Source organism: Toxotes jaculatrix, chromosome 13 (genome assembly GCF_017976425.1).
Source record: "Toxotes jaculatrix isolate fToxJac2 chromosome 13, fToxJac2.pri, whole genome shotgun sequence".
Taxonomy (NCBI): domain Eukaryota; kingdom Metazoa; phylum Chordata; class Actinopteri; family Toxotidae; genus Toxotes; species Toxotes jaculatrix.
In genome coordinates, this window is record NC_054406.1 from 5,596,196 (window position 1) to 5,623,079 (window position 26,884).

At 34.1% G+C, this 26,884-nt stretch overlaps 1 protein-coding gene across 6 annotated transcripts in view; it reads right to left on the bottom strand.

Moving 5' to 3' along the window:
- LOC121191639 (exostosin-1c) overlaps positions 1 to 26,884 on the bottom strand; it is a 117,914-nt gene that overhangs the window by 32,783 nt on the left and 58,247 nt on the right. For all 6 annotated transcript variants that reach the window (XM_041052897.1, XM_041052895.1, XM_041052891.1 and 3 more), the window contains 3 exons: positions 20,545 to 20,638; positions 17,967 to 18,074; positions 17,097 to 17,216 (listed from right to left, as the gene is read on the bottom strand). In XM_041052897.1, the coding sequence (XP_040908831.1) occupies positions 17,097 to 17,216; positions 17,967 to 18,074; positions 20,545 to 20,638 (322 nt within the window). The remainder of the gene's footprint in view (positions 1 to 17,096; positions 17,217 to 17,966; positions 18,075 to 20,544; positions 20,639 to 26,884) is intronic.

Here is a 26,884-nt window from a genome sequence, read left to right on the forward strand (position 1 = left end):
TTTTTTTGTCCGATTTTGACGCCTTACTATACTATGACGTTTTTTATGACTTTTGGAGGTCAAAAATTTTTTTTGAATTTTTTTGTCCGATTTTGACGCCTTACTATACTATGACGTTTTTTATGACTTTTGGAGGTCAAAAAATTTTTTGACTTTTTTTGTCCGATTTTGACGCCTTACTATACTATGACGTTTTTTATGACTTTTGGAGGTCAAAAAAATTTTTGACTTTTTTTGGCCGAAAAAAACGCCATACTATACTATGACGTTTTTTATGACTTTTGGAGGTCAAAAAAATTTTTGACTTTTTTTGTCCGAAAAAAACGCCATACCATACTATGACGTTTTTTATGACTTTTGGAGGTCAAAAAATTTTTTGACTTTTTTTGTCCGATTTTGACGCCTTACTATACTATGACGTTTTTTATGACTTTTGGAGGTCAAAAAATTTTTTGACTTTTTTTGTCCGATTTTGACGCCTTACTATACTATGACGTTTTTTATGACTTTTGGAGGTCAAAAATTTTTTTGACTTTTTTTGTCCGATTTTGACGCCTTACTATACTATGACGTTTTTTATGACTTTTGGAGGTCAAAAAAAATTTTGACTTTTTTTGTCTGAAAAAAACGCCTTACTATACTATGACGTTTTTTATGACTTTTGGAGGTCAAAAATTTTGACTTTTTTTGTCCGAAAAAAACGCCTTACTATACTATGACGTTTTTTATGACTTTTGGAGGTCAAAAAAATTTTTGACTTTTTTTGTCCGAAAAAAACGCCATACTATACTATGACGTTTTTTATGACTTTTGGAGGTCAAAAAAATTTTTGACTATTTTTGTCCGAAAAAAACGCCTTACTATACTATGACGTTTTTTTATGACTTTTGGAGGTAAAAAATTTTTTTGACTTTTTTTGTCCGATTTTGACGCCTTACTATACTATGACGTTTTTTATGACTTTTGGAGGTCAAAAATTTTTTAGAATTTTTTTGTCCGATTTTGACGCCTTACTATACTATGACGTTTTTTATGACTTTTGGCGGTCAAAAAAAATTTTGACTTTTTTTGTCCGAAAAAAACGCCTTACTATACTATGACGTTTTTTATGACTTTTGGAGGTCAAAAAATTTTTTGACTTTTTTTGGCCGAAAAAAACGCCTTACTATACTATGACGTTTTTTATGACTTTTGGAGGTCAAAAATTTTTTTGACTTTTTTTGTCCGATTTTGACGCCTTACTATACTATGACGTTTTTTATGACTTTTGGAGGTCAAAAAAATTTTTGACTTTTTTTGTCCGAAAAAAACGCCTTACTATACTATGACGTTTTTTATGACTTTTGGAGGTCAAAAAATTTTTTGACTTTTTTTGTCCGATTTTGACGCCTTACTATACTATGACGTTTTTTATGACTTTTGGAGGTCAAAAATTTTTTTTGAATTTTTTTGTCCGATTTTGACGCCTTACTATACTATGACGTTTTTTATGACTTTTGGAGGTCAAAAAATTTTTTGACTTTTTTTGTCCGATTTTGACGCCTTACTATACTATGACGTTTTTTATGACTTTTGGAGGTCAAAAAAATTTTTGACTTTTTTTGGCCGAAAAAAACGCCATACTATACTATGACGTTTTTTATGACTTTTGGAGGTCAAAAAAATTTTTGACTTTTTTTGTCCGAAAAAAACGCCATACCATACTATGACGTTTTTTGAGTTTTGGAGGTCAAAAAATTTTTTGACTTTTTTTGTCCGATTTTGACGCCTTACTATACTATGACGTTTTTTATGACTTTTGGAGGTCAAAAAATTTTTTGACTTTTTTTGTCCGATTTTGACGCCTTACTATACTATGACGTTTTTTATGACTTTTGGAGGTCAAAAATTTTTTTGACTTTTTTTGTCCGATTTTGACGCCTTACTATACTATGACGTTTTTTATGACTTTTGGAGGTCAAAAAAAATTTTGACTTTTTTTGTCTGAAAAAAACGCCTTACTATACTATGACGTTTTTTATGACTTTTGGAGGTCAAAAATTTTGACTTTTTTTGTCCGAAAAAAACGCCTTACTATACTATGACGTTTTTTATGACTTTTGGAGGTCAAAAAAATTTTTGACTTTTTTTGTCCGAAAAAAACGCCATACTATACTATGACGTTTTTTATGACTTTTGGAGGTCAAAAAATTTTTTGACTATTTTTGTCCGAAAAAAACGCCTTACTATACTATGACGTTTTTTTATGACTTTTGGAGGTAAAAAATTTTTTTGACTTTTTTTGTCCGATTTTGACGCCTTACTATACTATGACGTTTTTTATTACTTTTGGAGGTCAAAAATTTTTTTGAATTTTTTTGTCCGATTTTGACGCCTTACTATACTATGACGTTTTTTATGACTTTTGGAGGTCAAAAATTTTTTAGAATTTTTTTGTCCGATTTTGACGCCTTACTATACTATGACGTTTTTTATGACTTTTGGCGGTCAAAAAAAATTTTGACTTTTTTTGTCCGAAAAAAACGCCTTACTATACTATGACGTTTTTTATGACTTTTGGAGGTCAAAAAATTTTTTGACTTTTTTTGGCCGAAAAAAACGCCTTACTATACTATGACGTTTTTTATGACTTTTGGAGGTCAAAAATTTTTTTGACTTTTTTTGTCCGATTTTGACGCCTTACTATACTATGACGTTTTTTATGACTTTTGGAGGTCAAAAAAATTTTTGACTTTTTTTGGCCGAAAAAAACGCCTTACTATACTATGACGTTTTTTATGACTTTTGGAGGTCAAAAAAACTTTTTTTGACTTTTTTTGTCCGATTTTGACGCCTTACTATACTATGACGTTTTTTATGACTTTTGGAGGTCAAAAATTTTTTTGACTTTTTTTGTCCGATTTTGACGCCTTACTATACTATGACGTTTTTTATGACTTTTGGAGGTCAAAAATTTTTTTGACTTTTTTTGTCCGATTTTGACGCCTTACTATACTATGACGTTTTTTATGACTTTTGGAGGTCAAAAAATTTTTTGACTTTTTTTGTCCGATTTTGACGCCTTACTATACTATGACGTTTTTTATGACTTTTGGAGGTCAAAAAAATTTTTGACTTTTTTTGTCCGATTTTGACGCCTTACTATACTATGATGTTTTTTATGACTTTTGGAGGTCAAAAAAATTTTTGACTTTTTTTGTCCGATTTTGACGCCTTACTATACTATGACGTTTTTTTATGACTTTTGGAGGTCAAAAAATCTTTTGACTTTTTTTGGCCGAAAAAAACGCCATACTATACTATGACGTTTTTTATGACTTTTGGAGGTCAAAAAATTTTTGACTTTTTTTGTCCGATTTTGACGCCTTACTATACTATGACGTTTTTTATGACTTTTGGAGGTCAAAAAATTTTTTGACTTTTTTTGTCCGATTTTGACGCCTTACTATAATATGACGTTTTTTATGACTTTTGGAGGTCAAAAAATTTTTTGACTTTTTTTGTCCGATTTTGACGCCTTATTATATACTATGACGTTTTTTATGACTTTTGGAGGTCAAAAAAAATTTTTTGACTTTTTTTGTCCGATTTTGACGCCTTACTATACTATGACGTTTTTTATGACTTTTGGAGGTCAAAAATTTTTTTGACTTTTTTTGTCCGATTTTGACGCCTTACTATACTATGACGTTTTTTATGACTTTTGGAGGTCAAAAATTTTTTTGAATTTTTTTGTCCGATTTTGACGCCTTACTATACTATGACGTTTTTTATGACTTTTGGAGGTCAAAAATTTTTTTGAATTTTTTTGTCCGATTTTGACGCCTTACTATACTATGACGTTTTTTATGACTTTTGGAGGTCAAAAAAAATTTTGACTTTTTTTGTCCGATTTTGACGCCTTACTATACTATGACGTTTTTTATGACTTTTGGAGGTCAAAAATTTTTTTGACTTTTTTTTGTCCGAAATACACGCCTTACTATACTATGACGTTTTTTATGACTTTTGGAGGTCAAAAAATTTTTTGACTTTTTTTGTCCGAAAAAAACGCCTTACTATACTATGACGTTTTTTATGACTTTTGGAGGTCAAAAATTTTTTTGACTTTTTTTGTCCGATTTTGACGCCTTACTATACTATGACGTTTTTTATGACTTTTGGAGGTCAAAAAATTTTTTGACTTTTTTTGTCCGAAAAAAACGCCTTACTATACTATGACGTTTTTTATGACTTTTGGAGGTCAAAAAATTTTTTGACTTTTTTTGTCCGAAAAAAACGCCTTACTATACTATGACGTTTTGTATGACTTTTGGAGGTCAAAAAAAATTTTGACTTTTTTTGTCTGAAAAAAACGCCATACTATACTATGACGTTTTTTATGACTTTTGGAGGTCAAAAATTTTTTGACTTTTTTTGTCCGATTTTGACGCCTTACTATACTATGACGTTTTTTATGACTTTTGGAGGTCAAAAATTTTTTTTGAATTTTTTTGTCCGATTTTGACGCCTTACTATACTATGACGTTTTTTATGACTTTTGGAGGTCAAAAAATTTTTTGACTTTTTTTGTCCGATTTTGACGCCTTACTATACTATGACGTTTTTTATGACTTTTGGAGGTCAAAAAATTTTTTGACTTTTTTTGGCCGAAAAAAACGCCATACCATACTATGACGTTTTTTATGACTTTTGGAGGTCAAAAAAAATTTTGACTTTTTTTGTCCGAAAAAAACGCCATACCATACTATGACGTTTTTTATGACTTTTGGAGGTCAAAAAATTTTTTGACTTTTTTTGTCCGATTTTGACGCCTTACTATACTATGACGTTTTTTATGACTTTTGGAGGTCAAAAATTTTTTTGACTTTTTTTGTCCGATTTTGACGCCTTACTATACTATGACGTTTTTTATGACTTTTGGAGGTCAAAAAAATTTTTGACTTTTTTTGTCCGAAAAAAACGCCATACTATACTATGACGTTTTTTATGACTTTTGGAGGTCAAAAAAAATTTTGACTTTTTTTGTCCGAAAAAAACGCCTTACTATACTATGACGTTTTTTATGACTTTTGGAGGTCAAAAAAATTTTTGACTTTTTTTGTCCGAAAAAAACGCCTTACTATACTATGACGTTTTTTATGACTTTTGGAGGTCAAAAAATTTTTTGACTTTTTTTGTCCGATTTTGACGCCTTACTATACTATGACGTTTTGTATGACTTTTGGAGGTCAAAAAAAATTTTGACTTTTTTTGTCTGAAAAAAACGCCATACTATACTATGACGTTTTTTATGACTTTTGGAGGTCAAAAAATTTTTTGACTTTTTTTGTCCGATTTTGACGCCTTACTATACTATGACGTTTTTTATGACTTTTGGAGGTCAAAAATTTTTTTGAATTTTTTTTTCCGATTTTGACGCCTTACTATACTATGACGTTTTTTATGACTTTTGGAGGTCAAAAAATTTTTTGACTTTTTTTGTCCGATTTTGACGCATTACTATACTATGACGTTTTTTATGACTTTTGGAGGTCAAAAAAATTTTTGACTTTTTTTGGCCGAAAAAAACGCCATACTATACTATGACGTTTTTTATGACTTTTGGAGGTCAAAAAAAATTTTGACTTTTTTTGGCCGAAAAAAATGCCTTACTATACTATGACGTTTTTTATGACTTTTGGAGGTCAAAAATTTTTTTGAATTTTTTTGTCCGATTTTGACGCCTTACTATACTATGACGTTTTTTATGACTTTTGGAGGTCAAAAAAAATTTTGACTTTTTTTGTCCGAAAAAAACGCCATACTATACTATGACGTTTTTTTATGACTTTTGGAGGTCAAAAATTTTTTTGACTTTTTTTGTCCGATTTTGACGCCATACTATACTATGATGTTTTTTATGACTTTTGGAGGTCAAAAATTTTTTTGACTTTTTTTGTCCGATTTTGACGCCTTACTATACTATGACGTTTTTTATGACTTTTGGAGGTCAAAAAATTTTTTGACTTTTTTTGTCCGATTTTGACGCCTTACTATACTATGACGTTTTTTATGACTTTTGGAGGTCAAAAAAAATTTTGACTTTTTTTGTCTGAAAAAAACGCCTTACTATACTATGACGTTTTTTATGACTTTTGGAGGTCAAAAAATTTTTTGACTTTTTTTGTCCGATTTTGACGCCTTACTATACTATGACGTTTTGTATGACTTTTGGAGGTCAAAAAAAATTTTGACTTTTTTTGTCTGAAAAAAACGCCATACTATACTATGACGTTTTTTATGACTTTTGGAGGTCAAAAAATTTTTTGACTTTTTTTGTCCGATTTTGACGCCTTACTATACTATGACGTTTTTTATGACTTTTGGAGGTCAAAAATTTTTTTGAATTTTTTTTTCCGATTTTGACGCCTTACTATACTATGACGTTTTTTATGACTTTTGGAGGTCAAAAAATTTTTTGACTTTTTTTGTCCGAAAAAAACGCCTTACTATACTATGATGTTTTTTATGACTTTTGGAGGTCAAAAAAATTTTTGACTTTTTTTGTCCGATTTTGACGCCTTACTATACTATGACGTTTTTTTATGACTTTTGGAGGTCAAAAAATCTTTTGACTTTTTTTGGCCGAAAAAAACGCCATACTATACTATGACGTTTTTTATGACTTTTGGAGGTCAAAAAATTTTTGACTTTTTTTGTCCGATTTTGACGCCTTACTATACTATGACGTTTTTTATGACTTTTGGAGGTCAAAAATTTTTTTGACTTTTTTTGTCCGATTTTGACGCCTTACTATAATATGACGTTTTTTATGACTTTTGGAGGTCAAAAAATTTTTTGACTTTTTTTGTCCGATTTTGACGCCTTACTATACTATGACGTTTTTTATGACTTTTGGAGGTCAAAAAAATTTTTTTGACTTTTTTTGTCCGATTTTGACGCCTTACTATACTATGACGTTTTTTATGACTTTTGGAGGTCAAAAATTTTTTTTACTTTTTTTGTCCGATTTTGACGCCTTACTATACTATGACGTTTTTTATGACTTTTGGAGGTCAAAAAATTTTTTGACTTTTTTTGTCCGATTTTGACGCCTTACTATACTATGACGTTTTGTATGACTTTTGGAGGTCAAAAAAATTTTTGACTTTTTTTGTCCGATTTTGACGCCTTACTATACTATGACGTTTTTTATGACTTTTGGAGGTCAAAAAAAATTTTGACTTTTTTTGTCCGAAAAAAACGCCTTACTATACTATGACGTTTTTTATGACTTTTGGAGGTCAAAAATTTTTTTGAATTTTTTTGTCCGATTTTGACGCCTTACTATACTATGACGTTTTTTATGACTTTTGGAGGTCAAAAAATATTTTGACTTTTTTTGTCCGAAAAAAACGCCTTACTATACTATGACGTTTTTTATGACTTTTGGAGGTCAAAAAAATTTTTGACTTTTTTTGTCCGAAAAAAACGCCTTACTATACTATGACGTTTTTTTATGACTTTTGGAGGTAAAAAAATTTTTTGACTTTTTTTGTCCGATTTTGACGCCTTACTATACTATGACGTTTTTTATGACTTTTGGAGGTCAAAAATTTTTTTGAATTTTTTTGTCCGATTTTGACGCCTTACTATACTATGACGTTTTTTATGACTTTTGGAGGTCAAAAATTTTTTTGAATTTTTTTGTCCGATTTTGACGCCTTACTATACTATGACGTTTTTTATGACTTTTGGAGGTCAAAAAAAATTTTGACTTTTTTTGTCCGATTTTGACGCCTTACTATACTATGACGTTTTTTATGACTTTTGGAGGTCAAAAATTTTTTTGACTTTTTTTTGTCCGAAATACACGCCTTACTATACTATGACGTTTTTTATGACTTTTGGAGGTCAAAAAATTTTTTGACTTTTTTTGTCCGAAAAAAACGCCTTACTATACTATGACGTTTTTTATGACTTTTGGAGGTCAAAAATTTTTTTGACTTTTTTTGTCCGATTTTGACGCCTTACTATACTATGACGTTTTTTATGACTTTTGGAGGTCAAAAAATTTTTTGACTTTTTTTGTCCGAAAAAAACGCCTTACTATACTATGACGTTTTTTATGACTTTTGGAGGTCAAAAAATTTTTTGACTTTTTTTGTCCGAAAAAAACGCCTTACTATACTATGACGTTTTGTATGACTTTTGGAGGTCAAAAAAAATTTTGACTTTTTTTGTCTGAAAAAAACGCCATACTATACTATGACGTTTTTTATGACTTTTGGAGGTCAAAAATTTTTTGACTTTTTTTGTCCGATTTTGACGCCTTACTATACTATGACGTTTTTTATGACTTTTGGAGGTCAAAAATTTTTTTTGAATTTTTTTGTCCGATTTTGACGCCTTACTATACTATGACGTTTTTTATGACTTTTGGAGGTCAAAAAATTTTTTGACTTTTTTTGTCCGATTTTGACGCCTTACTATACTATGACGTTTTTTATGACTTTTGGAGGTCAAAAAATTTTTTGACTTTTTTTGGCCGAAAAAAACGCCATACCATACTATGACGTTTTTTATGACTTTTGGAGGTCAAAAAAAATTTTGACTTTTTTTGTCCGAAAAAAACGCCATACCATACTATGACGTTTTTTATGACTTTTGGAGGTCAAAAAATTTTTTGACTTTTTTTGTCCGATTTTGACGCCTTACTATACTATGACGTTTTTTATGACTTTTGGAGGTCAAAAATTTTTTTGACTTTTTTTGTCCGATTTTGACGCCTTACTATACTATGACGTTTTTTATGACTTTTGGAGGTCAAAAAAATTTTTGACTTTTTTTGTCCGAAAAAAACGCCATACTATACTATGACGTTTTTTATGACTTTTGGAGGTCAAAAAAAATTTTGACTTTTTTTGTCCGAAAAAAACGCCTTACTATACTATGACGTTTTTTATGACTTTTGGAGGTCAAAAAAATTTTTGACTTTTTTTGTCCGAAAAAAACGCCTTACTATACTATGACGTTTTTTATGACTTTTGGAGGTCAAAAAATTTTTTGACTTTTTTTGTCCGATTTTGACGCCTTACTATACTATGACGTTTTGTATGACTTTTGGAGGTCAAAAAAAATTTTGACTTTTTTTGTCTGAAAAAAACGCCATACTATACTATGACGTTTTTTATGACTTTTGGAGGTCAAAAAATTTTTTGACTTTTTTTGTCCGATTTTGACGCCTTACTATACTATGACGTTTTTTATGACTTTTGGAGGTCAAAAATTTTTTTGAATTTTTTTTTCCGATTTTGACGCCTTACTATACTATGACGTTTTTTATGACTTTTGGAGGTCAAAAAATTTTTTGACTTTTTTTGTCCGATTTTGACGCATTACTATACTATGACGTTTTTTATGACTTTTGGAGGTCAAAAAAATTTTTGACTTTTTTTGGCCGAAAAAAACGCCATACTATACTATGACGTTTTTTATGACTTTTGGAGGTCAAAAAAAATTTTGACTTTTTTTGGCCGAAAAAAATGCCTTACTATACTATGACGTTTTTTATGACTTTTGGAGGTCAAAAATTTTTTTGAATTTTTTTGTCCGATTTTGACGCCTTACTATACTATGACGTTTTTTATGACTTTTGGAGGTCAAAAAAAATTTTGACTTTTTTTGTCCGAAAAAAACGCCATACTATACTATGACGTTTTTTTATGACTTTTGGAGGTCAAAAATTTTTTTGACTTTTTTTGTCCGATTTTGACGCCATACTATACTATGATGTTTTTTATGACTTTTGGAGGTCAAAAATTTTTTTGACTTTTTTTGTCCGATTTTGACGCCTTACTATACTATGACGTTTTTTATGACTTTTGGAGGTCAAAAAATTTTTTGACTTTTTTTGTCCGATTTTGACGCCTTACTATACTATGACGTTTTTTATGACTTTTGGAGGTCAAAAAAAATTTTGACTTTTTTTGTCTGAAAAAAACGCCTTACTATACTATGACGTTTTTTATGACTTTTGGAGGTCAAAAAATTTTTTGACTTTTTTTGTCCGATTTTGACGCCTTACTATACTATGACGTTTTGTATGACTTTTGGAGGTCAAAAAAAATTTTGACTTTTTTTGTCTGAAAAAAACGCCATACTATACTATGACGTTTTTTATGACTTTTGGAGGTCAAAAAATTTTTTGACTTTTTTTGTCCGATTTTGACGCCTTACTATACTATGACGTTTTTTATGACTTTTGGAGGTCAAAAATTTTTTTGAATTTTTTTTTCCGATTTTGACGCCTTACTATACTATGACGTTTTTTATGACTTTTGGAGGTCAAAAAATTTTTTGACTTTTTTTGTCCGATTTTGACGCATTACTATACTATGACGTTTTTTATGACTTTTGGAGGTCAAAAAAATTTTTGACTTTTTTTGGCCGAAAAAAACGCCATACTATACTATGACGTTTTTTATGACTTTTGGAGGTCAAAAAAAATTTTGACTTTTTTTGGCCGAAAAAAATGCCTTACTATACTATGACGTTTTTTATGACTTTTGGAGGTCAAAAAAAATTTTGACTTTTTTTGTCCGAAAAAAACGCCATACTATACTATGACGTTTTTTTATGACTTTTGGAGGTCAAAAATTTTTTTGACTTTTTTTGTCCGATTTTGACGCCATACTATACTATGATGTTTTTTATGACTTTTGGAGGTCAAAAATTTTTTTGACTTTTTTTGTCCGATTTTGACGCCTTACTATACTATGATGTTTTTTATGACTTTTGGAGGTCAAAAAAATTTTTGACTTTTTTTGTCCGATTTTGACGCCTTACTATACTATGACGTTTTTTTATGACTTTTGGAGGTCAAAAAATCTTTTGACTTTTTTTGGCCGAAAAAAACGCCATACTATACTATGACGTTTTTTATGACTTTTGGAGGTCAAAAAATTTTTGACTTTTTTTGTCCGATTTTGACGCCTTACTATACTATGACGTTTTTTATGACTTTTGGAGGTCAAAAATTTTTTTGACTTTTTTTGTCCGATTTTGACGCCTTACTATAATATGACGTTTTTTATGACTTTTGGAGGTCAAAAAATTTTTTGACTTTTTTTGTCCGATTTTGACGCCTTACTATACTATGACGTTTTTTATGACTTTTGGAGGTCAAAAAAATTTTTTTGACTTTTTTTGTCCGATTTTGACGCCTTACTATACTATGACGTTTTTTATGACTTTTGGAGGTCAAAAATTTTTTTTACTTTTTTTGTCCGATTTTGACGCCTTACTATACTATGACGTTTTTTATGACTTTTGGAGGTCAAAAAATTTTTTGACTTTTTTTGTCCGATTTTGACGCCTTACTATACTATGACGTTTTGTATGACTTTTGGAGGTCAAAAAAATTTTTGACTTTTTTTGTCCGATTTTGACGCCTTACTATACTATGACGTTTTTTATGACTTTTGGAGGTCAAAAAAAATTTTGACTTTTTTTGTCCGAAAAAAACGCCTTACTATACTATGACGTTTTTTATGACTTTTGGAGGTCAAAAATTTTTTTGAATTTTTTTGTCCGATTTTGACGCCTTACTATACTATGACGTTTTTTATGACTTTTGGAGGTCAAAAAATATTTTGACTTTTTTTGTCCGAAAAAAACGCCTTACTATACTATGACGTTTTTTATGACTTTTGGAGGTCAAAAAAATTTTTGACTTTTTTTGTCCGAAAAAAACGCCTTACTATACTATGACGTTTTTTTATGACTTTTGGAGGTAAAAAAATTTTTTGACTTTTTTTGTCCGATTTTGACGCCTTACTATACTATGACGTTTTTTATGACTTTTGGAGGTCAAAAATTTTTTTGAATTTTTTTGTCCGATTTTGACGCCTTACTATACTATGACGTTTTTTATGACTTTTGGAGGTCAAAAATTTTTTTGAATTTTTTTGTCCGATTTTGACGCCTTACTATACTATGACGTTTTTTATGACTTTTGGAGGTCAAAAAAAATTTTGACTTTTTTTGTCCGATTTTGACGCCTTACTATACTATGACGTTTTTTATGACTTTTGGAGGTCAAAAATTTTTTTGACTTTTTTTTGTCCGAAATACACGCCTTACTATACTATGACGTTTTTTATGACTTTTGGAGGTCAAAAAATTTTTTGACTTTTTTTGTCCGAAAAAAACGCCTTACTATACTATGACGTTTTTTATGACTTTTGGAGGTCAAAAATTTTTTTGACTTTTTTTGTCCGATTTTGACGCCTTACTATACTATGACGTTTTTTATGACTTTTGGAGGTCAAAAAATTTTTTGACTTTTTTTGTCCGAAAAAAACGCCTTACTATACTATGACGTTTTTTATGACTTTTGGAGGTCAAAAAATTTTTTGACTTTTTTTGTCCGAAAAAAACGCCTTACTATACTATGACGTTTTGTATGACTTTTGGAGGTCAAAAAAAATTTTGACTTTTTTTGTCTGAAAAAAACGCCATACTATACTATGACGTTTTTTATGACTTTTGGAGGTCAAAAATTTTTTGACTTTTTTTGTCCGATTTTGACGCCTTACTATACTATGACGTTTTTTATGACTTTTGGAGGTCAAAAATTTTTTTTGAATTTTTTTGTCAGATTTTGACGCCTTACTATACTATGACGTTTTTTATGACTTTTGGAGGTCAAAAAATTTTTTGACTTTTTTTGTCCGATTTTGACGCCTTACTATACTATGACGTTTTTTATGACTTTTGGAGGTCAAAAAATTTTTTGACTTTTTTTGGCCGAAAAAAACGCCATACCATACTATGACGTTTTTTATGACTTTTGGAGGTCAAAAAAAATTTTGACTTTTTTTGTCCGAAAAAAACGCCATACCATACTATGACGTTTTTTATGACTTTTGGAGGTCAAAAAATTTTTTGACTTTTTTTGTCCGATTTTGACGCCTTACTATACTATGACGTTTTTTATGACTTTTGGAGGTCAAAAATTTTTTTGACTTTTTTTGTCCGATTTTGACGCCTTACTATACTATGACGTTTTTTATGACTTTTGGAGGTCAAAAAAATTTTTGACTTTTTTTGTCCGAAAAAAACGCCATACTATACTATGACGTTTTTTATGACTTTTGGAGGTCAAAAATTTTTTTGACTTTTTTTGTCCGAAAAAAACGCCTTACTATACTATGACGTTTTTTATGACTTTTGGAGGTCAAAAAAATTTTTGACTTTTTTTGTCCGAAAAAAACGCCTTACTATACTATGACGTTTTTTATGACTTTTGGAGGTCAAAAAATTTTTTGACTTTTTTTGTCCGATTTTGACGCCTTACTATACTATGACGTTTTGTATGACTTTTGGAGGTCAAAAAAAATTTTGACTTTTTTTGTCTGAAAAAAACGCCATACTATACTATGACGTTTTTTATGACTTTTGGAGGTCAAAAAATTTTTTGACTTTTTTTGTCCGATTTTGACGCCTTACTATACTATGACGTTTTTTATGACTTTTGGAGGTCAAAAATTTTTTTGAATTTTTTTTTCCGATTTTGACGCCTTACTATACTATGACGTTTTTTATGACTTTTGGAGGTCAAAAAATTTTTTGACTTTTTTTGTCCGATTTTGACGCATTACTATACTATGACGTTTTTTATGACTTTTGGAGGTCAAAAAAATTTTTGACTTTTTTTGGCCGAAAAAAACGCCATACTATACTATGACGTTTTTTATGACTTTTGGAGGTCAAAAAAAATTTTGACTTTTTTTGGCCGAAAAAAATGCCTTACTATACTATGACGTTTTTTATGACTTTTGGAGGTCAAAAATTTTTTTGAATTTTTTTGTCCGATTTTGACGCCTTACTATACTATGACGTTTTTTATGACTTTTGGAGGTCAAAAAAAATTTTGACTTTTTTTGTCCGAAAAAAACGCCATACTATACTATGACGTTTTTTTATGACTTTTGGAGGTCAAAAATTTTTTTGACTTTTTTTGTCCGATTTTGACGCCATACTATACTATGATGTTTTTTATGACTTTTGGAGGTCAAAAATTTTTTTGACTTTTTTTGTCCGATTTTGACGCCTTACTATACTATGACGTTTTTTATGACTTTTGGAGGTCAAAAAATTTTTTGACTTTTTTTGTCCGATTTTGACGCCTTACTATACTATGACGTTTTTTATGACTTTTGGAGGTCAAAAAAAATTTTGACTTTTTTTGTCTGAAAAAAACGCCTTACTATACTATGACGTTTTTTATGACTTTTGGAGGTCAAAAAATTTTTTTACTTTTTTTGTCCGATTTTGACGCCTTACTATACTATGACGTTTTGTATGACTTTTGGAGGTCAAAAAAAATTTTGACTTTTTTTGTCTGAAAAAAACGCCATACTATACTATGACGTTTTTTATGACTTTTGGAGGTCAAAAAATTTTTTGACTTTTTTTGTCCGATTTTGACGCCTTACTATACTATGACGTTTTTTATGACTTTTGGAGGTCAAAAATTTTTTTGAATTTTTTTTTCCGATTTTGACGCCTTACTATACTATGACGTTTTTTATGACTTTTGGAGGTCAAAAAATTTTTTGACTTTTTTTGTCCGATTTTGACGCATTACTATACTATGACGTTTTTTATGACTTTTGGAGGTCAAAAAAATTTTGACTTTTTTTGGCCGAAAAAAACGCCTTACTATACTATGACGTTTTTTATGACTTTTGGAGGTCAAAAATTTTTTTGAATTTTTTTGTCCGATTTTGACGCCTTACTATACTATGACGTTTTTTATGACTTTTGGAGGTCAAAAAATTTTTTGACTTTTTTTGTCCGAAAAAAACGCCTTACTATACTATGACGTTTTTTATGACTTTTGGAGGTCAAAAAATTTTTTGACTTTTTTTGTCCGATTTTGACGCCTTACTATACTATGACGTTTTTTATGACTTTTGGAGGTCAAAAAAATTTTTGACTTTTTTTGTCTGAAAAAAACGCCTTACTATACTATGACGTTTTTTATGACTTTTGGAGGTCAAAAATTTTTTTGACTTTTTTTGTCCGAAAAAAACGCCTTACTATACTATGACGTTTTTTATGACTTTTGGAGGTCAAAAAAATTTTTGACTTTTTTTGTCCGAAAAAAACGCCTTACTATACTATGACGTTTTTTTATGACTTTTGGAGGTAAAAAAATTTTTTGACTTTTTTTGTCCGATTTTGACGCCTTACTATACTATGACGTTTTTTATGACTTTTGGAGGTCAAAAAAAATTTTGACTTTTTTTGTCTGAAAAAAACGCCATACTATACTATGACGTTTTTTATGACTTTTGGAGGTCAAAAATTTTTTTGACTTTTTTTGTCCGAAAAAAACGCCTTACTATACTATGACGTTTTTTATGACTTTTGGAGGTCAAAAAAATTTTTGACTTTTTTTGTCCGAAAAAAACGCCTTACTATACTATGACGTTTTTTTATGACTTTTGGAGGTAAAAAATTTTTTTGACTTTTTTTGTCCGATTTTGACGCCTTACTATACTATGACGTTTTTTATGACTTTTGGAGGTCAAAAAATTTTTTGACTTTTTTTGGCCGAAAAAAACGCCATACTATACTATGACGTTTTTTTATGACTTTTGGAGGTCAAAAAATTTTTTGACTTTTTTTGTCCGATTTTGACGCCTTACTATACTATGACGTTTTTTATGACTTTTGGAGGTCAAAAAAAATTTTGACTTTTTTTGGCCGAAAAAAACGCCTTACTATACTATGACGTTTTTTATGACTTTTGGAGGTCAAAAATTTTTTGACTTTTTTTGTCCGATTTTGACGCCTTACTATACTATGTTTTTTATGACTTTTGGAGGTCAAAAAAAATTTTGACTTTTTTTGTCCGAAAAAAACGCCATACTATACTATGACGTTTTTTTATGACTTTTGGAGGTCAAAAAATTTTTTGACTTTTTTTGTCCGAAAAAAACGCCATACTATACTATGACGTTTTTTATGACTTTTGGAGGTCAAAAAAAATTTTGACTTTTTTTGGCCGAAAAAAACGCCTTACTATACTATGACGTTTTTTATGACTTTTGGAGGTCAAAAATTTTTTTGACTTTTTTTGTCCGATTTTGACGCCTTACTATACTATGACGTTTTTTATGACTTTTGGAGGTCAAAAAAATTTTTGACTTTTTTTGTCCGATTTTGACGCCTTACTATACTATGACGTTTTTTATGACTTTTGGAGGTCAAAAATTTTTTTGACTTTTTTTGTCCGAAAAAAACGCCTTACTATACTATGACGTTTTGTATGACTTTTGGAGGACAAAAATTTTTTTGACTTTTTTTGTCCGATTTTGATGCCTTACTATACTATGACGTTTTTTATGACTTTTGGAGGTCAAAAAATTTTTTGACTTTTTTTGCCCGATTTTGACGCCTTACTATACTCTGACATTTTTTATGACATTTTGAGGTCATAAAAAACGTGATGTTTTTGAGGTTTTTTATGACATTTTGAGGTCTTACAAAAATATGAATCTTCGACCGATTTTGAAACCTTACTATTCTATGACGTTTTTTATGACATTTTGAGGTCTTACTAAAATATGCCTTTTTTGGCCTATTTTGTGGCCTTACGGCCATATGACATTTTTTATGACATTTTGAGGTCTTAGTAAAATATGACTTTGTTTGGTATATTTTGATGCCTTAGTATTCTATGAGGTGTTTCATGACATGACAAACGTGATTGGCTCAGCCGTTCAGGGTTACATATTCGGAGTGTTTTTTTTGGCAAGTGAAACCACATACAACAAACAAAGCATGTCCAACTCCATTTAAATTAGCTGAATCAGTATTAATATTTTACCTGAGGTTTAATTTTTCTGCAGTTCTTTTCACTAAAGGGGAGATGTTATAGCTATAACTTCAAGATATCTCCAACTCAGAGTTACAAGTAAGAGGCATCTATTGCTCATAATTACATTCTAAATGCGGCACCACACTTGTGGGACGATATATTTTGCAAAATAATAGTGCTATAGTGTCACTTTCTGGCGTGTGTGTGTGTTGAAGCTGACCTCCAGCGTGGTGAGGACTATCTTGTCCACAGAGGAAAAGTAAGCTTCCCACAACATCTGGGTCCTCTGCCGGAGGGCCAAGACTCTCTCATTCCCAACTGCTCTCACTGTGGACGGCACCTGATGAGAAAAGGTGAGCAGATTCAGACAGTGAAATGAGAAAAAAAGTTAAAAAGAAGAACACAGCAAAAAAGCCACAAAGACATTTACTTGGGCTGTTTTTAAAGGGAGAATTATGTCTCTTAAAATAGACTGCAAAAGAGAAATAGAAGGAAAGAGGCATTTAAGTGATCAAAACTGTGTAAACCGAATCAAGTAGCTGCTTAATCTGGCCCCCTAAAAAAAACATTTGACAAAGAGCTGATTTGGGGTCTGTTGTTCAGATAATTAGACCTTAATTACTAAGGACTAAATTGGGGGTTTTGAGTGAATCGAACGAAATTGATTCAATCACTTGGAGAGTTAAGCTCAGCGGCTCAGTCAAAGTGGAAGAAAGCCACGTTGAACTGAGAAAATCGTGAGCAGTTGACTCCCTAAAACTCTTTAGTCTTCACACAGCTAACATTTTCTAATGAGTGTCAGTTAAAGAAGCTGGGAGGCTGCTAAATCTTTTTCTGTATTTTTTTTATTCTTGCCTTGTTTTTTAAACCTCTCAACCTCCCATCCTCTACATTTCACTACTTCAACCTGCCCAACCCCCGCCCTTCCTCCTTTTCTTTCCCCAAAGTATATCCATTGGACAGCTGCACACAACATCCTCAGAGTCGTCCTCAGTTTGGCCAGCAGGATCTCGTACATACATGTCTGTGCGTGTAGTGTGCTCTACTGAGCGTGTGTTTGGATGCGAGTGTAAATGCTTATTCGTGTTACCTGCAGCAATAGCCTCTCGTCGCCCTCAATCACCGCCTGGTTCCACTGTATGATATCAGAAAATGGCAGCTCCCAACCATTACTCAGCAACACGGGAATACATGCCGCCTGGACACACACACACATGAGAATGTACAGAGAGACAGCTACAAAGATAAGCCAAGTGACTGTGTATAGAACAAACTAAAAAATTCCATTCACATCACTTAAGCTCTGATCAGCTGCAGTTTGACTGGGTTCCTTCCAGTTCAGCCTCTCTTTGGCAGTAAACAGCGTAACATTCTACAGCTGCATGAACATAACACAATCTGTATGAGTTCAGTCCCAGCTGTTTGGCACTGTGATATCACAAGCTGAGCAGATAATATGATAAATGCTGCTGTGTGTAAATGTATGAGCAGCTTAGTGTGTGTGTTTAAGACCCCCGGTAGGGTGTCTGGAACGAGCACTAACTCCTATCTCGGCTTTCCCAGGAAGTCCTGTTAGTCGAAGACTGTCACTCATGTACATGCAAACACAGATGTGGCTGACAGGGGCTGACTCTGTGTACTAATTATGTACAACCACTGAGGGACATATGCAGGGAAGCAGGTACATTGAAGGAAAAAAGAGAGGGGGATGCAGGGATGGGAGGAGAATAATAAGGAAGCGGTTGATACGTGGAGCCATCATGATTTATTGAAGTTGATCTCTGATGTTGACTTATCCCCTCATTCACAGACAGGTTTTTGATGTTGTTCTACTTTTTTGCTTTCCGAGCCCTCCTTTGGTCTCCCCCTCTCTGTGCGTCCATCGGTTTCTCTCTCTGTACTCCTTTTTCATTTCTCTCCACTGCACTCTCATCCCATCCTGCTCTCTTCCTCTTTCCACTCGCTGTGGTCTGGAGTGTTGATAGGTCTAGGTGTTATATTTTCTTCCTACTTTTTTCTATTTAAACCACCTGAGAACAGCAGCAGCAGCGAAATGGTGGAGATCAAACGTTCTCTCGGACCCACCGGGGCTTCCACGCTCCTGGATTTCATCTGAGAATAGGCCTGCTGAATGACACTCCAGTAAATAGAAGGACTTGTATGTGTGTGTATGTTCTCGTGTCGGCCATAGGTTACAACAAGGTCATATGAAGACTCCCAAAGTGATAATCCAATGCCTCTAAATTTGAAATGCAGCCTGAGGCTTGCCTGCATCTTCCTCCCGAGAGACGAGGCACTCTGAGGGTGAGTTTCAAGCATTTCAAGGGCCCTGTTGCCTGGAGGTAGGGTAATATGAAAGCCTATGTGCTGTGTAGTTGTTTTTGGTTTGTTTGCACTGGGAGATGAAGAAGGGGAGGTTTTGGGCGAATGTGTATGTGAAGGAGCGAGCAAATGTGTGTCTGTGTGTATATTGGAAAGCTGGCAGTAAGTTTGCCACCACATTGGTAATTGCCAGTTCTTTTGTGGGCTTGGCTGGCATGGAAAAAAAAGAAAAAGAAATACACAACTGAAAAATCTTGAAAAGTGGCTTGAATGGAAAAGAGAGGGGAAAGCCGGGAGAAAACGTGTGAGAGAGAGAGAGAGAGAGAGTGAAAGAAAGGACAAAGAGAGAAGAAGGGAGGAGAAAGGGACCATGACTGCTGCCTGCTGCCAAGCCAAGTGGGTTGTGTGTGGATTTATCCATTCAGCAGACATCAGCGGTGGGGCAGGCTGCCACTCCTATGGATGCTTCCGGACCATTCATGCACACACACCAGCAAGAAACACACACATACAGCCCCAGAGAGCAGTGTAGCCAGGGAACATTGTAGCAGCCAGAGAGTTCAGTGTTCGGCAAATCTAAAAACAGCCACTACTGCTTCCTGCACTGGTGTGAGACTGTCAACTTGGGTGGCAGAGAGAGAACTACAGCAGACTGACTGGTTTAAACTGTTCCCTCACTCCACTGCCTGCGGTTTCTTCATTGTTTGTGTACTTATGCACATTTCACTGATGGACTTAAATGAACGATACCGGTGTTTGTATAAGTGTGTGCGTGCCTCTGTGTGCGTTAATGGCCCCAGTTCAGTTTAAAAGGCCTAGTAAGGTCTAGTAAATAGCAAATAAAGCCTTTATGGTTAGATCTGCAATCCACACAACACAACGGTCGAGGGAAAACACTTGCAGATGTGACCATTAAGGTGTCAATAACCAAAAGACTACATAAACCATGGCTCTGGAACATAAACATTCTGCATCCTGCGCACTTCCATGTTGACTTAACTGTATGTGAGCTGGATCATATTCAGCCGAGGCTGTTTCCTGTTGAAGTGTAATTTGGTCACTCTAACAGTGTTATGGGGAGGGAAATGCTCGAGCTCATGTTCTGATGATTGTTGTGCTGGCATGCAGCATGTTGAGCTTAGTTGGTTTTTATGTGGGCCTTGGAGAAACTGCAGAGTCTCAGAGTCCTCAACAACAACAGTGTTTTACAAAGAATATTTGTCAGTGGCAGTGAGACTATATCTAATGTTGAGGAATGCAGGTGTAAAGCATGATAATATGGCTAATGAGACTAAAATGATGAAGGCTGTCGATGGTGCATATTCTATAGAATAATATATGTTTACCTGTAGTGACTCTAGGAAGCGGAAGGAGCCCAGGCGTCGACCTCGAGGCACCAAACAGAAGGTGGAGTTGTGGAGGAGCTCCTGGTAATCAAACCTAGCAGGGAGAAGAGCAAATATAATACATTAATCATTTTGTTTTATTTTCAATATTTTTAGCAGGAGAAATGATGTTCACAAAGACAGGACACACAGAGAATTGCAGGGGCTGATATGAGAGACCGGCCGTTGAAAGGATCTGTTAATTATTATGATTTTGATTTGTGAGGAAGGAAATATTTGTAGAAATGATTTTCTACCCTGATTAATGACCAAAGTCTTGCAGAGTTATGTCCGTGTCAAACACAAAATGAAGAAGGGAAAAGGTAATTATGTAGGTATTAGTAAAGCAGTAGATTGTGAAAGAGCTACACAGTGATGAGTCCAGGGAGGATGGTTGAGATGAAATTTTCAAGTTCTACAGTAAAGTCTAACAATTCAGTAAGTGCTGTGGAGATAACAGAACAAATCAGAGTATAGAAGGATCTTTAAAAAGTATAACTGCACCACCAGTGTAAGATGTAACCTGACCTTACTGTAAATAAATATAGTTTTTTATTCAGCTCTCAAAATGGTGAAATGTGAAGGATGCCTACAGAACAGTGCAGCCCTTATTGCCTGAAAAAAAAAAAAAAATAATAATAATAAATGACAAAGAAATTGGATAATAATAATAATAATGCCAGTGTGGGCACACACGCTCCCTCAGATATATATTTAACATCTGTCACGCATAAAAGATTTTTGTGGCTTTTCATTTCTGATATTTAGTCATAATGGCTCAGATTATGTGCAGCCATAAATCTTCCAATTTTTTTCCCCCTCCACAGACATGTTGGCACCACTACAGATAGCTACTGTATGTTGGAAAATATATCCATCACAGAGCTCATAAGTAAATATGCTCTAATCTCTGTTCTCTATTGATTTGTGCTGTAGACAAAATGGCCTGAACTTGTGCCAAAGTAAGAAATTTTGAGTGTGCTATGCTCCCACTGGCTGCAGCCATACGTCAGCTGGGTGAGCTCCTCCACTTCATACTCATATTTCATACTTGTGCTATGTAAAAAAAAAAAAAGCCAAATGGAAACCTCTGCATCAATGCTCTCCTTCATCCACAGAGTGGAAAAGCAACGGTCGATTGCTGTAACGGTCTCGAGGTAAGGAACTGCACAGTGAAGTAAACAGATTAGGAAACAAACAGGCTCTTATGGGAGAGTTCAACTTTCCCCGCACTCTGTTCCTCCTCATCTCATCACTCTACCCCACCTCTTCCTTTAGGTCTTATCCTGCTCTCTCCTCTTCTTCCTCCTCCCCTGTTCCTGCACCCAGCTCTCTGCTTGTTTATTTGTAGAAGAAATGTCAGTGTAAAATATGCCTGCCATTAATCTTCTCAGCCGCTTAGTCATTTATTTAACCCTCCATGAGTGATGAGACGCAGGCCTCTTTTGCTCCCTGGATAAGAAAATTGGGATTTCATTGCTGATGTTGGCATCAATTAACACTGCTCCACTCAGTCCTGGACATACAGGTCTGAATGGATGTCACTGTGCGAGTGTGTATTCAATATGAATGTGTCAAAACACACCAAACTGACACACACATACATACATACATACACAAACACTGGCATCAGTTTACTGAAAGGCAGCCTTGTTTGGCATCAGCTACGGTTCTGCTCTGATATTCCTCCACCTGTTGATAGAGCTTTGCCGTTGCTGCTGTACATATACATGTGCGTGTAGGCGTGTGATGGATCTTAGTGCATCTGCAGTGATATAAATCTCCAGCATGGAGTGTTGATGTACATTTGAAATTAATCTCCAAGTGAAAATATGCGTCAGTATTTCTGAGGGATTTTGTGTCCAAGTCTTGTTCTTAGCTTTTGGGATTTAGGTAAACACATGTGTTTAGCTATGCATGAGCAAATGAATTTGTAGATTGCATCTGTAAAGGCGTAGAACTCCTCAGTGTATTCATGTGTTTGAAAGGGAGTGAATAAATGTGCAACAGAGAGTGTGTTGCTTTCAAAGCAAAATATATTTACCTCTCCTGGAGTAAATATATTGTGTTTGGGAATGTTGGTGTGAGAAAACATTAATATTTTCCTGGTTGTGTGTGTGTGTATAGTAGCTAATGCGAAAGAGTGGGACCCCTTGCATATGTTGCTGAGAGTAGTGAGACTGAGCTGTGTACTCTGACCCACTTCTCTCTCTGGGCTTGTTGTTTGTGTGTGTCCGTTTGTGTGTATTTGATAATGCATAACTGCAAGTCAGCTTGTGTATGAAGTGGTGTGTGTGTGCGTGTCTGCATGTCAGAGGGTCTGTCTGCAAATCCAGCAGTCTGGCTGGCTGCTCTGCCTGCTGCTGTTCTTTAATGAGGAAATGTACTTAAATGCAGGGAACAAGTAAATCATTTAACAGCACTTTGTTTCCAACAACAAACGACCAGGCCTGCTGCGTCTCTCCTTCACTCTGTCTCTCCTTTTGTTTTCATCTACCCTTTGTTTCAGCATTTTCCCTTTGTGTATGCATGTTGTTGTTTGTGTGCTCTGTCGTATGATTCCACAGGAAAACAAAGTTGAAGCGTAGCTTTGTGTATACATGTGGATGTGTCCTGGATTACTAATCTACGCCAAATGTCCTGGTGTGCGTATTAAAAGGTTGGTTCAGACACATTAGACTTAAAATAAATGGTCAGTTAATCAATTACTCAATACCACTAACAGACTCAACCTGACAACAACAATTTTGATAATCGATTTAAGTACTTTTTCAGATGTGAAGATTTCCTGCTGTTGTGGTATCATGAGACAACAAACTGAATATCTTTGGGTTTAGAACTGTTGTTCAAACAAAACAAAACCAAAGTTTTCTAAAGACTTTATCTTGGGCTCTGTGAACGAACTTCACACACAATCCAAGCCACAGTAGATCAAGGAGAATCCATCAAGAAAACGCTGCCACACACAGAAGTAAGCCAGAAGAGAGATGTATATAGTCATATGCTACATTAAATACATGACTAATGAAGAAACTTCATCACGCTGATGAAAATTCACATAAAAATCCAGTGCTGCCATAAAGCAGTCCTGCTCATTTCTTTGCAACATTCCCAACTTTAGCCTTATTCAACCAGAGATGTTACAGGTTATATATAGCTGCTGTGATATAAACGGCAAGATCTGTGACAGATTTATATTATCAATTTATATGGAAAATATTATCACATCATATATGTGTGAACCACCCTTTTATACTGGCTCTTTTTCATAAGAGCATGAAAAAGCGGAGCATTTCTATGTGTATGACGAATGTAACGAATAACTGAGTCACTGAGTGTTTGTGACTGGGGGTTGGCTGGTAGGTACACCGAGCTAAATAACAATGACTCACTGTGTATTCATGTGTATGTGATTGCATGCATGTCATTTCATATTGTGCATGGCAAGGAATGTACTGCACAAGACCCCCCCTGCATGTCAATGTGGGAAAGCATGCATACAGTATGTGTAACGTACACGTATGGACCTGTGCTTACAGTATAATACCAAGGGGATTTGATGAATGCCGTGTGAGCTGGGTGGCAATTTGCATGATTGTTATCTGGAAGCCTTCATTGTGAATGTGCTCAGATCAGTGTGTGGATGTGCATGACATTAGATCACATCACAGAGTTGATATGCTAGTAGATTGTTGCTGTGTCAATGTGCATATTTGTATGAATACTGTGGATTTATGGGCTAAACATGTGACTTGAATTGGTTGTTTTTTTTTCTCCAATCAACAGTCAACAAATTACAATGATTTAAAAAGCAGCAACTCCTTACATTTAAAATTGCAACACTTGTTGTACTGTTGTTGTTATATCAGCAATAGCTCACAGTACTATGTGTATATGAAAGGGGTTACTCGTAGCAATAGAACCCACAAATAATAACAAACCGACTCAGCGGTTCCCCTCCGGTTCGCGGAGCCTCTTAGCTCCTTTCAGCTAATGGTTTTGGTTTTATGACCTGTAACATTAATGCTTCGGTCTGCTCTCACCACTCGCATCAGCACGGTTGCGGATGGTTTGTGCAAAAAAGCTCTGATAAACTCACTGTGGGTTTGCTATTAGCCAGTGAACAAGGTGGAGCATTAAGCAGCTCAAGAACTAGATATTTCCCTTAGAAGTCAGCTGAGAGCAGAACAGAGCGGTTTTCACTGCCTCCAAGTGGCTAAAAAAATCAGTTAATACAGGTTTAAGATGATGTGATAAGCATATATTTGGCATTTGTGCCTAATAAAAGTGTTGTGTAGTGTATCTTATTAATTAACTGGCAAATAAATCAGCTATTTGATTAATCAACTAGCTGTTTCAGCAGCAGCTATGTTTGGGTGTGTGTACAGTCTTCAGAAACGTGGTGTACTTAACATTTTGACACTTTGTCTGAATACATTTTCATCTCATTTGTATGCTCTTGATTGCACATTGTGAGTTTTTTTAATGACACATTCTGATTGTGTGTACATTTGTATCTGTAGATGTCTGCACTGCTCTGTATGCGTGTGCACGCATGTGTGTGGGTGAGTGTACTTGTGTCTACGCACACACTGCTTCCTCCCACCTTTTTCCAAGCCTCCAGTCTCTCAGGAGGACAGATATAGTTAAATATTAAACATCCAATATGGAGCCAATCTATGTAAAAGGATAAGAGAAGTTGATTGTGTTGTCACAGCACACTCGCACACACACAAACACTCACACAGATTTAGGCCTGATGTCTTTATACTGCTATCATTTTTCGTATTTTTGTCTCAGATAGCCATGGTCTCATACAGAGATACAAATAGAGACGCAAGTTAAAGACTTTCTCGCACCCACCCGTGTGTCTCCAACACACACACACCCGCACACACGCACACACAGTGCACAGCAGGCTGTCTCTCTTCATGTCAAGGCATTGGGCTCAGTGTGATACCACTATCATCAAAGCCATGTTTACTAAGATGACACTGCTCTGAGTCGCCGACAGTATGTGCGCTTGTGTATTGTGTGTGTGTGTGTTGCGTTGTCTGATAAGAAAATCTGCTTCTCCTCTACATCATCCCCTGATCCCCTTCTCTCACTCATTCACCCATCAGCTTCGCCCTCCCTGACTTCTCTGTTACATTTCTTCTCACTCGCCATTTTGTCTGAGCGTGATTTTATGTTTTACAACAACAGACAAAACCGCTCCTCACTCAGTCTTTCCCTCCTCTTCCTTTCTGCATCATCCCTTTATGTGCTCTGATCACTCACATATACTAAACACTGACTATTTAATGAATATTGACTGAGTGAAAGCGGAGAGGTGAGGGATGGAGGGAATTGGAAAGCGGGGGGTGGAAGTTCCTTGATTGACAGCAGCTTCTGGTCAGTTGATCTTCAGTGTGCTTCCTGTAAAGGTCAGGTGTCAGTGGAGCATGAGTGTGTTCCAGTATCTGTGTGTATGCATGTGTGTCCCTTGTGCGCGAACACAAGTGTGTGGTTGACCAAGGTTATGGATTAGCCGCCACAGCGCTAACAGGCCACTGTCAATACTTTTCATTCTCATGTGCACCTCACTGAGCACAATACAGCCTGAATGACAGAAGCGACTGTCTTGATAATGTCAACACACACACACACACACTAGAAAGTACTGCAAGAGCAATGATCCTAAACAAGAACATACTGTTGTTCAGTCACTGTTATTGTATAATGTGCAGAAACAGTTTTGTGTATCACATGCTGGAGTATACATTTTTATAATTCTTTCATTTCTTTGCCGGCAAACCTATAAATTATGAATATATATTAAAAATATATATGAAAATAAACCGAAGATTTCATATCCATGTATGTCTTTGTTCTAGTGAGATTAGTTCTTCTTCTCTTTGAGAGCTCCCTCACAGCAGAGCCTTTGATGATGGTAAATTCCTTGACATAAATGTTGCTGATTGGAGTTTTTAAAAAAAATAAAGAAAAACAGAGCTTTTCATTTACAAATGTCTGGAACTGGATCTCAGCATTATGAGAAGAATAAACTTGCTATCTTTCCTCCTCAGCTGTACAATAAAAGAACTGTAATGTACTGTGTATGAACTAATTGTACGACTGCAGCTGTCAACACAATGTTTCACTGGACAAACAATGGGAGCGTGTCAGGAGGACAAAGAAAATCTGAGAGCAGAAAAATGACAAGGGAGGGAAATGGAGGGAGAAAAATGGCAGAAAATGGAGAAGGGAATGACACAGATGGAGAGAAATATGTACGTAGTCAGCTGCTGCAGCCTCTGGG